This window comes from Coturnix japonica, chromosome 9 (genome assembly GCF_054131305.1).
Source record: "Coturnix japonica strain WE chromosome 9, WE-NBRP24, whole genome shotgun sequence".
Taxonomy (NCBI): Eukaryota; Metazoa; Chordata; class Aves; order Galliformes; family Phasianidae; genus Coturnix; species Coturnix japonica.
Window position 1 is genome coordinate 27,732,049 of NC_140671.1, and position 14,489 is coordinate 27,746,537.

Below are 14,489 nucleotides of genomic sequence, written 5' to 3' on the forward strand. Positions count from 1 at the left end.
TGCTGCTTAGGTATTTGGAGGAATGGATGCAGTGTGCCTATGCTGGCAGCCCAGAGCAACCAGGAAAACATGGGAAAGCAGGTACATTCCTGCAGCCCTTGTGTACGGAGCAGGAAAATGCCACGTTATTTCCCATGCTGGTTTTAAACTTGAAATGTCATGCACCAGGTGTTTGCTTTCCGTGGGTTTTTGAATTTGGCTAACAGAACTTTTGGAAAAAAGCAGAATTTTGGGCAGCTCTTGGTGATGTGGAGCAAGATGTGAATATAAAGCTAGTTGCTTGGGTAAAAGCTTTATATTTAATGAGGGAAAATGAAAGGAAAAGGAGCTCAGTGTTCATTATGCCTTCCTTGCTGAGTTATCTGCTTGGATGCGAGCTCCTTCTGACCGTGCTTCGTGTGCTGGGTAAGTATTGAGGATTACTTGATCGTTGTTTAAAGATGTATTTTCTTGACTACGTTTTTGTTTTAATGTGGAATCCTACAAGATCAGGATGTTTCTGTGTTCAAATGTTATCTGGGAACTTTGTTAATGCAACTTGGTGCTTGATGACCACTCATGGGGAAGCAATTCTAGACACGCTTTGACATTTCAGTGTGATTTCTGAATCTGCACATCCGGCATATGATGTGGACAGGTGAGAGCTAGGCAGGCTTGGGCTTAAAATGGAGGAAGAAAATAACCCACAGTGTTCTTGCTCTTCCTCCTACTAAGCCATAGTACTCACCTGCTCCTTCCTCCTTGCTCAGCTGGAGAAGAGGCCATGGGTAGCATAAACAGGATGCTGGGTTATGCAGACCTTTGCTCTGACCCGGGCCAGCTATTCTTGCAGCCCAGCAAGTTCTTCCGTCGGATTCAATGTGGGGCACAACTTGCCCTTAGCGTTCACACCACGTTAATGAATCCAACCACCAGCACCCAGCTCTGCATCTCAGACACCCTGCTGGTATTTCACAGGGTGAAATTCCCGCTGCCTTACTAACAAATAGCGCTGTTAAAAAGAACAAGTCCTGTGGGAATATGTGTCAGAATTAAGTCCCATGGGAAGATCCCCCGAGGAAATATTTCTGCATGCTGTCATGAGTGCACAGAGCGAGATCAGATCACAACTGAAACTTCGGGGCAGTCTCAGTGAACAGAGAGAGCTCTTGTTCATCAGTCTTCAGAGAAGATGAGTCACCCTTGCCTGTGCCGGTGGTGGTTTCTTACACATAGCTGCTTTTTGGTGCCCTAACCAAAGTGTTGGCACCCACTGCCTGGGAAAGAATAGTGACTGGAGGGGGCAAAAGCAGAGAGCTTTGAAACTTAAGAGTTAGATGTAAACAACACGAGAGGCATTTTAAAAGGAGAGCTGACATTGATGGATGAATGCTTGCTCCGGCACAGGGTGTGTGCAGGCTAATTGCTGGTGGAGGTTGAGGAGGAATTCCCACCCCATTGCTGCAGGTCACTGGCTCTGCACGCTTTCTGGAGTGGTTGTTCTCCAGGGGAAGATGGTGGCTTCTCCTCCAGGCCCGTTCTGGCACAAGGAGGTTTGATCATGCATGATTACGTATGCCCTTATAAATCATGGGCATCTTATCTAATGAGAGCCATGGGGTAGCCTAGAGGCAGCCAGAGCATGGTACCAGGTCCATGCTGAATACCTTGCAGCCTGTCCAGTGCTGTGCCACATGTGAGCAGGAGCAGCCTCATCCCTGCCCCTTTCTAAAGGGCTTTTCCATGAGAAAGCTCTCTTTTTGGTTGTTTGTGCCTGTTGTTTTTGTTTGGGTTTTCTTATGGGCAGACATTAAATGAGATGACGTCAGAGCTGAGTAATTCACCTCCAATCTGAGCTGCTGCATTGAATCTGGGACTAAATATTTAGCCTTCAAAGAAGTAATTAGCCCATGCTTCTTTAGTCTTGGAGATGGGGGAGGGAGATAATTGCTTCAAAAAAACGAGACACCCTAATTTTAGAGGTTTCAAAGTACTTTTTGCTTAGATCTATAAGGATGGCATTGACTTTCTGCTTACTAGACTGGAACAGAACAAGAGAGCCAATGCCCAGCTTTCATGTAGCTCTTTTTGCTGGTGGGGTATAATGCCTTACAAAGGCAAGTAGGCAGCAGGCTCTTTATTTTAGAAACATGAACAGGAATGCCTCTGAACTCTCAGCTGCAATATCCTATTAGGCTAGATGGGCTTAGAATGCAGGTGCTGGCCTTGGTGAGCGCTTTTCTCTGGTGCTGGGGATGCTTTCGTTGCCTTTATTTGCATATTTAATCAGAATCTGCTTTGATTTTTGGCCATTCTACGCAGAGACAATCCTGATCGAGGGCTGGAGGTGATAGAAGCTGGAGTTTGTTTATCCAGCTGGAGGCAAGGGTTCGTCTCAGCTCCGCAGCTCAAGCTACAGCATGCTGCTCTTGCAGTGAGGGCACAGGCTTTGGTGTTGATAGATCTTTGGTGCTTCCTAAATATGAATTCTCGTGTGGCTGAAACAGTCATGGAAGAAACCTGAAGCCAATCAGTGCCTTTGGTGTGATGGAGCTGCACATAACAATGTGATGAGAGCTTTTTTTTGTGGTGATGCTGAGGCATGGAATTGGCCAACCCAGCACTATTCTGCCCTGGTGGCAGGGAAGAGTTATCCTGGTTCCCTCTGCAGGTTTATAAACCACTCTTTGCTAGAGACCATATCCATCTTCATCCTTTGGCAGGTCCAGAGGGAGGCTGCCAAAGCCATCAGCACTGACCCAGACCCGTCAGCATTTCCCCTTGTGTTTCACATCCACATCATCCTCATGCTGCAGAAGATAATTTATTGGCAGAATTGAGAGCACGTCTCCAGGCTGTATCCCTCTGGCCTGCCTGTGCTATTTCAGACTCCTGAAGCAACCATGTGTTTCTGCAGACTTTTCCCCCTTCCTTCACTTGTTGGTTTATGTTCCTCACGAGTCCAGCTCTTGGCTTCTGCCTGTTGGAGCCGTGTACTGAGCTGGGAAATCCCTTTTTAAAATCAGAGGGAAGAATGCTGCTAGTTTTGCTTGTGCCTTCTGGGTCTTCTTTCCCACCCTGGGCCAAGCTTTGCTTTGCTTTGCATTCTCCTTCCAGCTGCAGGAGAAAGCAAGAAGGGCTCAGAAAATCACATGCCCACCCTTAAGCTGTGTGCCCTCAGCACCCTGCTCTCAGCTCTGCTCCCAGCCCTGCTGCTCAGCTCTTCCTGTTTGCTGGGAGCAGTCTGGCTGTGCAGGCATCCCCATGGCCACCCTTCCTGCAGCAGGGCACAGCTCCCAGCACTTGCTTCCTGCTGCTTTCCACTCCATGCAGTGAGGCTGCCTTCATTTTTGCTGGGGAGACATGTCTCCTCTCCCTTCAGATTTCAGACTTAAATCAGGCTTGAAGGCAGTGCTCTTTGTGTAGATGCTTTGATCCTCTCTGTACATTTTCAGACCTTGCCAAGATGCAGCTGCATGAGAGCGACTGGTCCTATGTGTTACTGCTGTCACCTGAAATGAGCAGCACTATACTGAAAGCATTTAATTGATTGAAGCAGTAACTGTTGCTCCAGTCCTGCCCTTACCCTAGGTTTCACTTCACTCCATACTTCAGCAATGCTGGTTTCTGGCTTGAGTTTTGACTTTGGAGTTTTGGAATTGGGTTTCCCCTTGTGAGCAGGGGGGAAGGTGCCTTTGATGGTGTTGTGTCAACACAAGGAGCAGACAAAAGGATCGAGGGGGAATGCTGTCATTTCTCCAAGGAAGCTGCACCAGATGTGGTCCCACTGTGGTGGGAGGCTCTTTTGGCTGCAGCACCAGAGCTCTGCGCATTAGTTGAGCTCTTTCCCCTTGATAAAGCTGTCAGAAAACTGCCTCAAGCTGGAAGCTGTGTTTACATCATCTCCTTTTGGAAAACAGCAGCAAGTTTACTAAACAGTTGGTGGAGTTTTATAACATTAGGCCTGATTTGGGGCCACCTGAGTGCTCTCCTTGCAGAGCTGTGTGGAGATGGGGTGTAGCGATGGCCCTTTGGGTACAGGTTACTGGGAGCCGGCAGGCATGAAGGGAGAACTGTCTGAATCTGTCCATCAGTGTAAATAACACGTGGGGCTATGGAATGTCAAAGGGATTGATGGCATTTCTGAAGTAGAAACAAACGTTTGAATAGTAGAAATGCTTTTTGGATTTGTTCAAAAGCCAGTAGGTCTGATGCCATCCTGAGATAATACGGGTTGTTCGGTTGCTGTCCTTGTGTTGTGTGTTGCATCTCTCCTGATAGCAGTCCCTGCTGAGACTCATTACTGAAATGCTCTGGTCTGACCCCGTGCTGCGATGCTTTTGTTCCCACTGCAGGATGACTTGCCTTGGATTAATACAGTGAGTGATCTAAGGCACGTTCTCGCTTTGGCATCCTGACCTGCCCACTGCAGCAGTGCCTCAAGAACAATGTTTCCCGGTCTGTGCACTGCTGCTGGTCCCTGAGATACCTGAGTGCAGCGTGTGTTAATGAAGCAAACTTGTTTCCCTCCTTGCATACATGGGAACTGGGAGAGAGTCAATTTGGAAAATAAACGTTCAGAATTTAGCCTAATTTGTTTCTGTTTCCAGCCAGCTCCCCTTGGGGGGGAAGGCAGTGAAAGGATCTCTGTGTACCTCATACTTGTTTAAGTTTAGTGCAGTGTTGAGCAGGCCTCTATAATTGAAAGCACACCTCACTTTTCAGCAGAAGCCTGGGATCACCTTAAGCGCATTAAATCCATGTCGTAGCTCCTGGCCTCCTGGGACCTAAAAGAGGTGAAAACCTGATAACTTGGCACAGAGTAGTGCCTCTAATTATCACTACAGCTACTGGCTTTGGGTGTCTGATCTGTCTGTGTAAAGCAGGTTAATGAAACAGATGGAAGTTCCTTGCTGTATGCACAGCGTCTTTCTAGTTGAAAGCTGGAGTGGATGGATCTGACTAAAGATCTCATTGTGTTCATACTGTCCTTCAGGACAGGTGCTGTTGCAGCTCAGGTTGTTTGGAATTGCTTTTTTTCTAATTAAATCTATTGACATTGTTTCTTCTTTAGGCTCACAGGTGATGGTGTGCCAGCTGTGTCCTCAGCACGCTGCTCCCTATGGAGCTGGAAGGGACAGGGAGTACTGAGAGGGGGATGTTTGCAAAATGTTGGGCAAAGAAAAGGCAAAGTTGTTCTTTTAAAGCAAAACTGGGGTATCCAGAGAAATCCAGCTGATGGTGCACACAGAAACCTTGCAAAGCAGGAGCTGTGCAGTGATCTGCTGCTCCCAGGTGCTTTGAGAGTGAAAGCTGCAGTTGGGCAACACTTAAAACAATTTCAGTTGCAAAATGCAATCTTGCAGAAAGTGAACAAGCAGCCGGGTTTGCTACGTGTGAAAAGGTATTGCCTGTGCATAGAGGGCTGGCTTCCAGGAGATAATCCATCGCTGTTTAGGTTCAATAGGATTGCTCTGCGGCAGCAATTAAACGCTTAATCTCAGCAGGTTTTGGTTTACAACATACACCTATTCTCACTTTGATTTGCCAGGCACTGTCTTCCCTTATTCTTGCAGCTTCTTGCTCGTATTTAACCTTTGAAAGTATTTTCTTGTTGTCTGGATCTGTTTTCATCTGAAACCAGCCCAGTTTTTCTGAGCTCTCCATATCAACTCTGATGAGCCACGTGTGAAGCTGCTTTTACATCAGCAGTCCAAAACAACCAGTGACTTCTTTCCCATCCCTGCTCTTGCTACTCTGCATCCTTTTGCCCTTTCTGGGAATTCAGCACATTTTTATATGTGTGCAAAGCATGGGAAAACAGTCCCTGCTGTGGGAAATGCACTCCACAGAGCGACAGCCCATGTGCTCCCATCAGCACAGCTCTGCTGCACTGTCAGCCGTGCAGGGAAATCTGCCTTACCCTCTTGATGTCCTCTTGGCCTGTCTCTGACAGTTCAGCCTGACATGGTTGGAATATGCAGTGCTCTACAGCTTGGGAGCTTTCACAGAGGGAAATGGGATGGAGGAGGCTGGCAGAGAAGTGGCTGAAAGAGAAATTGATGTTTTAAGCAACTAACTGAGTTTCCTCCTCCCTTAATTCAGGACATTAGATTCTCTTTAAGGCACTGAACTGCAGTGGAAGAGCTGAGCAAGTGTTGGTGCAGAGATGGAGTCAGGCAGAGGAGATCCCACACCTCTACTCATCCTTGTCGAGCACAGGGGTATGTTTCAGTCTCTGTGCTCACTCATATCCTCAGCCACATGCCCAGAAAACAGACCACTCTCAAAACGTTATCAGCACAAATCTTGCAACAAGGCATGAAAAATAGCTTGTTGCTTTAACCTTGTCAGATTTAGACTCTCAGAGAACATCCCCCAGGCATGGATCCCTCCAGAGATTAATGGAGGAATTTTCCCACTCTTGCCTTTATCAGGCTCTGGGAGTTTTGAGGTTCTCTGGTCCCCCTTTACTCCAAGCAGTGTACAAAGGTAGGAGCAGGGACTGCTATTGAGTGATGTCTGATGTGCACCACTTCTCAGCATTGTGGACACTGTGTGCTCATTTTTAATGTGACCCCAGGCCATCTGCAAATCATGCTGCTGAGCATGCAGTACCAAAACTGGAGAAAACTATTTGTGGTCACGTCAGTAAATAAGAAGAACGTGATCTGCAAAAATAGGTTCCTGATGCTAAGAGTCCTCATACAGACAAACAAATAATTGTGCCTTGTTAATAGTGCTGACCACTCAGCAGCTCCCAATGAATTTGGAAGCTTTTGAACATCCCTTGTTTGAGATTTGGTTAAAACTTCGAGCATCCACTGTTGAAATTCAGTATATAAATCTCCATGCTGAAATACTCGATGCACTGCATGCAAAAGCCAAATGCTTGGAGAGCAATTTGTTTTTTCATGGCCTCCAAGTACAACCCTGCAATCTTTCAAACTGCTATTGCCATAAGCAGACATTAAGCCTGATTTTGCAAGAGCTTTTTCACTGCTTGGCTATGTAAGGATGTTAATATATTAAGTATAAAACCTGTGGCAGGGTTTCCTTGCAGCAGTCTGGCTATTTCCTGATGCTTGTTGCCACAAGAACTGGAGAGAACTTTATTTCTTCAGGATATCTGCTATGCTGACAGATTTATGTGAGATGCATCTCAGCCAGATTGAGCTTGGAGATGTTGGGAAGGCTTTGCTTGCAGGCTGTGCTGACACCTATCGGCAGGAGCTCCTGCAGGGAGGGAAAGCCTTGCAGCTCAGCTTAGGGCTTTCAGCTGCTGCTGTGCCTTTACCTTGAGGACCCTGTCCACAAAGATCTTGTACAAAACACTCATGTTAATATTCTGTTATATTACAGCCAGCATGATTTGCTTTCAGTGCTCCAAATGCTTCATAGCCTGATTCTCCACCCTTCACAGGAACATCTGCTTTAAAATGTATCTCTCCTTAAATCTGGTAGGCATGCGGAATGACAAAGCACTAGCTCACACTTGTCTGCAGTCCAAAGGTGAATCTTTATTCCTTGCGTGAAATAATTTAGCAAGTTTGGCATTAAGTGCTGGGATTACTGGAAGAAAGAAGTGTGAACAAAGTATAGAGTGCAAACCAAATGCAGAAAGCAACAGCAAGGGGGGCAGTTAGGGACCCACATGCCAGGCTTTCAGCAGGTAGTTGCATTTTCTTTGCAGAACAGCTCCATAGTGAGCAGAGCCCTGTTCTTCCTGAGGCTGAGCTGCTTGTATTTATTTGGTGAGGCTGTTTGGACTGCACGCACAGGATGAGGAGAGGGATGTTTGAGGTTTTTGAGCCACTTAGTAGCCCTAACCTCACCAAATTGCACAGCAGCCATTTCCTGAGACACCAGCAATTTGGGGCTGGGCTGGAAGGAGTTCTCAGCCTTGTGGAATTACCCTGCTGTGTCCCTCCCGCTATGGCAATGGGATGGGAGCTAACTGGGAGTGTGACTGGAGTGAAAAATGTGGAGCTCAGCACAGACTGAGCACGCTCCTCTGCAAACCCACACATTCTTCAGTCCCTTCCCTCCAGTTACTCTGTCATTACCACATTGCAGTCTGATACAGCAATTTCCATTCCTCTGTTTGCCTCCTGGAGAGAAGATGAGCGGCAAGAGCTGATCAGCCCTTTCTCTCTCAGCTCCCCAGCTCTTTAATTAGCATTGGAGCTGCTTTGTGTAGGATGTTGGACTGTTACTCACATCACTGAAAGTCTGCAGGGTATGGTATCACTGGGGTGGGGGGAAAACACGCAATGAAGCTTAGAAAAGCTGGCTGGTATTCTGTTCCACCCACCTGGAGGGAGAGGGAGCTTACAACAGCACTCCCTATTAGGGCAGGGCCAGATTTGCATTTCCCAAAAGTAGGGGAGGTTGCAAAGAAAGGGGATGGGGTGACCTCACAGTGAGCAGCACTCAGCACCTGGGAGTGACACTGCAGTGACAGTGCTATGAGAAACGTTCCCAGCCCAGGATGGGAGCAAACACAGCCACTCCTGCACCATTGTGTGCAGAAATTGCAGTGTAAATTGCACGGTGCAGAAATTGCATCCTTGTTTTCAGCTATTAGGAGGGGAAGGGGGCAGAGCCCCGGGCGTTCTGGCACTCCTATCTTGTTGCTGTTTTGCTCAACACTGCTGTTACTGTGTAAAGAGGTTTCTGATTAACGCTAGCAAAGAATGACTCAGTAATCCTGTTGCACGGGGTTCATAGGGCACTGCCGCTCCTTTTAAACAGCTTTATGGGCTGATGGGACTCTATACTTGGGCTGCGTGAGAATTTCCAGGACTAAGAAATGAGTGTGACATTGCAAAAGCTCGGAAGCGACTGATCCTCAGTGATGGAGGTTTCTGACTTGTGCATCCACACAAAGCACCGCAGGGCTGTTATCCTCTGCTTCAGCACTGTGCCTGTGCTACAAGCCTGTGTCCTTGTCAGATGGAAGTCCTGGACACCATGGGGGTTGGTGTACATACATCAGTTCTTATTCTTGCAGAACACCTCTGCTATTTCTGCATCAGTGCAGTGGTTTGGTGGGTATGGGTTGACAGTTGGGTTGGATGGCCTTTGTGGTCGTTTCCAACTTTAGTGATTCTCTGTGATTCGTTTCCCTGAGCAGCATCTTGCAGGCAGAGGGTTTGATCGAGGTGAGCTGTGCCTGTTGGGAAGGCATTTCAGGTCCTGCTCCATTTATCTCCTACAAAGCTGAGGTTGTGTCTATGGCTTATGTCTCTTTTCTCACGTAACGCTGTAGCAGTCCCAGTCCAAAGCCAATCTTGAAAATGATCTCAGTGGCTCTCTTTGAACAACCGAGGACAGAAACAGGTGAGTGTCAGATGCTGCAATGAGTCCTAAAGGATGCAGTTCCATTCTGGAGAGAGCTGGTGTGAGACCTGCATGTGGATGCCCACACTTCCTAGTTGAGTGGCCCTTTGTTATCTCCTACTTGTGATGCCAGGGATGGGAATGCCTGAAGTGCTGCTCCTCTGCCTCCAGGCTCGATGTCATCCTCGGTGCTCTGCTGGGGGAACAGCTTTCAAGCAAATCTGCAGACTGCTGCAGAAAAATCCAGGCTGTGAAGCCAAGGGATTTTTTCCATCTCTGGTTTCTCTTCCCATAGAGGGAGAAAGATTTGGGGGGGATTTCATGCTGTCAGATGAGCCTCAGGATCCGCTGAGCATGGCAAATTGTGGCCTTCCTGTCAGTGGGACGCAGCCATGTTTTGAGGGTGATGCCTCAGCAGATAGCGTGCTGGGTGGATGAGGTTTCCAGATAGGGCTCCCAGTTTGGTCCCTTTGAGTCTGCCAGCCTGAGGGCCAGGCTGCTAAATGCAATCCTGACACGCCATCAGGAAAGCTGTGTGTTTGGGGCACTCTTAAGTGCAGGCTGCCCTTTGAGCTGCTCATTCTGCTGGCACTGATGGCAGCCGGATTGCTTTTGCTTTTCTCTTTCTGAAAGGAATTTGCTTTTGACCAATTCTATGCAGCAAAAGCCAGCACAGCATTTTGTCCTGCTGCGGATGGCTTGTGCTGAAGCACACGTGTTGCTTTTCATATCTGGCTGTTCAAGCTTAGCATCTCTCTTTTTTCACCCTCACGCACCCAATAACTCCTCCTGTATCTTCCCATCACCCTGGGATGGTGCAAATGTATGGCTTTACTCCATCTCCTCTCCTACAGCATTTCACGAAGCGATATTGATCTGAACCGATTCTTTCATCTGGCGAACTCCATCACATCAAAAGCATCGTGCAGCTTTTTCCCCTTTTGTTTTTATTTGCATCTTTTGAGCTCTGCTTGATGTTCATTGCTCGCCTTCTTTCTGGAGCTGCTCGGGGGCTGTGCTTAAAAGGCAGCCTGGAAATGCATGTTGCACGTACCCCTGCTGCAAGGTTTTCCTTTTGTTGCTGCTCATGCTGCTCCAGTGGCATTAGAAGGCTGAATAAATGGGCTTTAAAAACTGCTTATAAGGACACATTGTAGATCAGTGGTGTTCAGAGCTCGCATCAGAAGCGATCACAGACCAGCATTTCTCTTCCACATGTCCATGGAAGCCAGAGATTTGTTTTGTTTGTTTGTTTTGAAAAGTATCTCTCTGCTTGGTGAGCCAGGAAAATCCATCAGCTGGAACAAATAGCTCCATCCAGCTTCTGGTCACTCATCCCTGCTAAATAAAAAGCACCAGTTGGAAAGAGATGGATTCTGCTATGTTTAGAGATAGTTAATTGTGCTACACCCTCTGCGTGCTAGAACATTTATCCTGGGGAAAGAGAATCTGATACTGGGCTTGATGATGTTATCAGGTGCAGAGCTTGGAAACCCATTTGAGCTTGGCAAGGAGGAGCTTCCATCACATTGACCAAGGAAGCCATCAAAACAGCACAATTAGCTAACGAAGCCCTTCTGCAGGCACTGCAGAAGCTTCATTTGGTGGTGGGATAGCAGAGCTAGGAGAGGAGGAAGCCGTCCTGTGCCAAACGTGCTTGGAACACCACTCTGCCATCCCAGGGTGAGTCACTGCAGGCTGCAGCCGTGTCCCTTTGATGTCGCTGCTGCCTGCCCCATCCCTGCACTCCACGTGCCTGGGACCTGAAGTCACAAAGGCTGCAGCCCTATGCCTGTACCGTGTCCCTCAGGTGCTCCTTCCCTTCTTGGGCTTGGAAAGGTGCCAGGTGAGCAGTGACCGGGTGGAGGAAATGAATGGAAACTGAGTCATGCTTGGGCACTGCCTTTTACCAAAGGTACTTTGTGTCTCAAACTTGAAGTGGGGATGAGCCAGGCTGCAGCATTAGCTTGCAGTTTGCTGGCAGCAGCACCCCGAGCTCTTCTCTGCCTTAGAGAAAAGCAAGCAGGCAACTTTAGTTCTACATCTCCCAGCCACTCTCTGTTCCCACGTTGAAGGCAGGATCAATGAAGCTAAGCCGTCTTTGATACCACAACCATATCATGCAGCAGTTTTGCAGAGAGACGTTGTGCTCTGCAACGTTTCCCCCATTTCTTTGTGCTCCACCCCATGGACCAAAGTTCATTGATTGCCCTGAGACAGAGCTGCCACCCAGGAGCATTGAGTTATCTCTGTACTGCCTACTCCCTTTGAAGCCTTGTGCATACCACGCTGCCTGCTTACCATGCTTGGACTGGGAAATTCACCCTTTTCCTGCCTGCCAGAATGAAACGCTTCTTTCATTTTCACAGCCTCCAATAAGAGGCAATGCTTCCTACAAAACCAGGGCTGACCTCTGCCTTGAGCTGAGTGCACGGTGCTTATTGACTCCCTTGGGAAGCACCTTTGTGTCTGCAGCAGGTGCTGTGACTTTCAGCTTGCAGCAGGACAAAGACCTTTCAGAGCAAAGTGATGCTTTGCCTCTTGTTCCTCACCCCAACTTGCAGTGGGACCCTTTTTGTTCAACTTTAACTCCTGTCCCAGTTTAAAACCTGCTCTTTACTGGGATCCCCATTGCAGATAGTCAAGTACACCCCAACCAGCTACATACCCCTGTGCCATGTCCTGGCTGGATGAGCCCAACCAACTTCTTCTCTCTGAACCAGATAGAAAACTTTCTAGCAATCAGTTTTCCACACCAAGCTTGGAAATGGCACTTCTAAGCTCTGCCAGAGCTGCAGAACTGCTGGTGTGGGTAAATGAATTACAGACAGCCAGGAAAACTGGAATCAACAAGTAACTGCCCATAACCCTCTTCTGGCACATTAAGGAGATGTTGGGTATAGTCCTGCCATGTTACATGTGTGCCCTAGCACCTGAGAGCAGCAGTATGATGTGTTCTGTCCCCAGCAAAGGGCTCCTGGGTTTGGGTGCTTTTTGGCTCAGCTCTTCTCACCCACCACCTGGAATCCATCACAATCGAATTGCTTTTCTCAGCTGCAGCATCTTAAAATAGCTGCTCCGGTTCCTTTTAAAAATAGTCCCAGTTCTGCATGTCATTACCTGCTAAAAATGCTTCCCTGAGTCCCATTAGGACATCAGAGGAGAGCGGTGGCTTTGTTATCTCAGCACTTCAGAGAGGGTGATGGTGCTTCCATGGCCACATGCTCAGCTTTGCCCTTGGGCTCCCCTGGTCCCGTACAACCCTTTGTGTGTGTGTGTGTGTGATGCTTTCAGGTGGTGTATCTATGATTATTTGAGATCTGCATGGATGAAGGAACCTACCTGGTGCTGGTTAGAGCTGTAGGAAACTCAGCCATCTGCCTGACTCAACATCTAACATTGCAGCAAGGGAGAGAGGCCTGTGCCTCATTCTCTGACAGACTCGGGCAGTGATTGCTCATTGACACAGCAAAGTGCTTTGGGTTTAATCGTGCCTCTTTGTAACAACGGGATTGGGTTTTCTGCTGCTGCTTGTGAGTTCCCAAGCAGTCCTCCAGGAGCAGCACTGGATGCATGTGAATTAGCATTCCTTCTTGCTCCGTCCTTGGGGAGAAGTTAGGTATTTGGAGGTAATTATTGCTTTTATTCAGTGCTAAAGCAATAATTTAAAGGGATATGGTGGAAAGCTAGTAATTTCCTGCCAGTGACTGACAGATGTTTTGCCATATGTGAAATGTGCTTTTAGGCTCCTACTAATTACAGCAACACAAATTGGCAGTAGTTTTCTTCCCAGGCTCCCAGCTCTAATTTTACCTTCTTTGCTGCTTTTTGTTTTGTTTTGTTCTGTTTTGTTTTCCAAAGGTGGAGTCCCCACGTCATCACATGGGTGAAATTCACATCAGGTTTGATGCCTGTGTTGGAGGATGATCTCCTAACCCTCCTCTCTTCTCCCCCCTGCCCAGGCTCATACCCCTCACCCAAGGCTGGGGCCACGCTGGTTGTCTACAAGGACCTGCTGGTGCTGTTTGGTGGGTGGACGCGGCCGAGCCCATACCCCCTTCACCAGCCAGAGCGGTTCTTCGATGAAATCCACACATACTCACCCTCCAAAAACTGGTAAGAGAACATCTGGATTTGAAACCTTGCCTTTGAACCTCACAAAGAATGTCTGCGGTGCTGCTGGAGGGAGCGACCGGGCTGCAGGGACAGGGAAGCTGTGCACATTCCTGGTTTCCAAGGTGTGGCTGATCCTGGCTTGTCTGCGAGGCTCCGTTTCAAACAAATAAAAGCAAATAAAAGCAAAGCATCGCCACTCAGGCCTGGGGAGCTGAGCACTGCTGCTGTCTGACACCTCTGGGGCGGTGCTTGTTGCAGACTCACACTGAAAAGCTGCCAGCACCACCTCAGTGCTCCTTGGAATGTCTTCTACACGGGCAGGAAAACTGGGTTGCTAATATTTTCTATGCGTAATTTGTTTGGCTGTGAGCTTGAGGACTTTCTGAGGAAAGTGAGAGAGAGGAAAGCCTCAATCCCTGAGGTTTTGCCTTTTGTCTGTGATCCAAAATTCCAAGCTCCTGTGGCCTTTTCCTATTCCCTTTAACCAGCATTCAGCCGCTTTCAGGCCGTCCTTTCTCAGCTGCTGCTTGTGTGAGAAAGAAGCAAATACTCTATCAAAGCAGTGAGGCTTCTTTCTCCTCTTTCATTGAGAACTTTTAATCATCCAAAGTGTCAATTATCCAATGCACTTTGGGGCAGTGGCATTCAAACGCTGTAATTAAACTGCGTTGGAAAGAAGTCAGGGCAAACTTAATTGAAAGGGTCAATATTTCCAAGTTAGCCCCGTGGCTTTGTCATGTTATAAAAATGTTCAGCACATTGATACTTCTAATGAGTTTCGTTATTCTTTGTTGGTTTTCCTCTGCAATGCATCCTCAAGGGCTTGGCCAGCCTGTGGGATTTCTCATGTTGCCATTCATCCAGCACCGTCCTTCCTGACCCTGTGCTGAATCTCCTTCTCCCTGTTCCCCCAGGTGGAACTGCATCGTGACCACCCATGGCCCTCCTCCCATGGCAGGACACTCCTCCTGTGTCATTGAGGACAAAATGATTGTCTTTGGGGGTTCGCTGGGATCTCGGCAAATGTAAGTTTGGGGTGACAAGTTCTCCTG

At 48.0% G+C, this 14,489-nt stretch overlaps 1 protein-coding gene across 2 annotated transcripts in view; it reads left to right on the forward strand.

Annotated features, from left to right (window-relative positions):
* The window catches only part of FBXO42 (F-box protein 42), a 34,526-nt gene that overhangs the window by 15,662 nt on the left and 4,375 nt on the right, over positions 1-14,489 (forward strand). For both annotated transcript variants that reach the window (XM_015882276.3, XM_015882275.3), the window contains exons 5-6: positions 13,284-13,437; positions 14,352-14,462. In XM_015882276.3, coding sequence (XP_015737762.1) covers positions 13,284-13,437; positions 14,352-14,462 — 265 coding nt within the window. The remainder of the gene's footprint in view (positions 1-13,283; positions 13,438-14,351; positions 14,463-14,489) is intronic.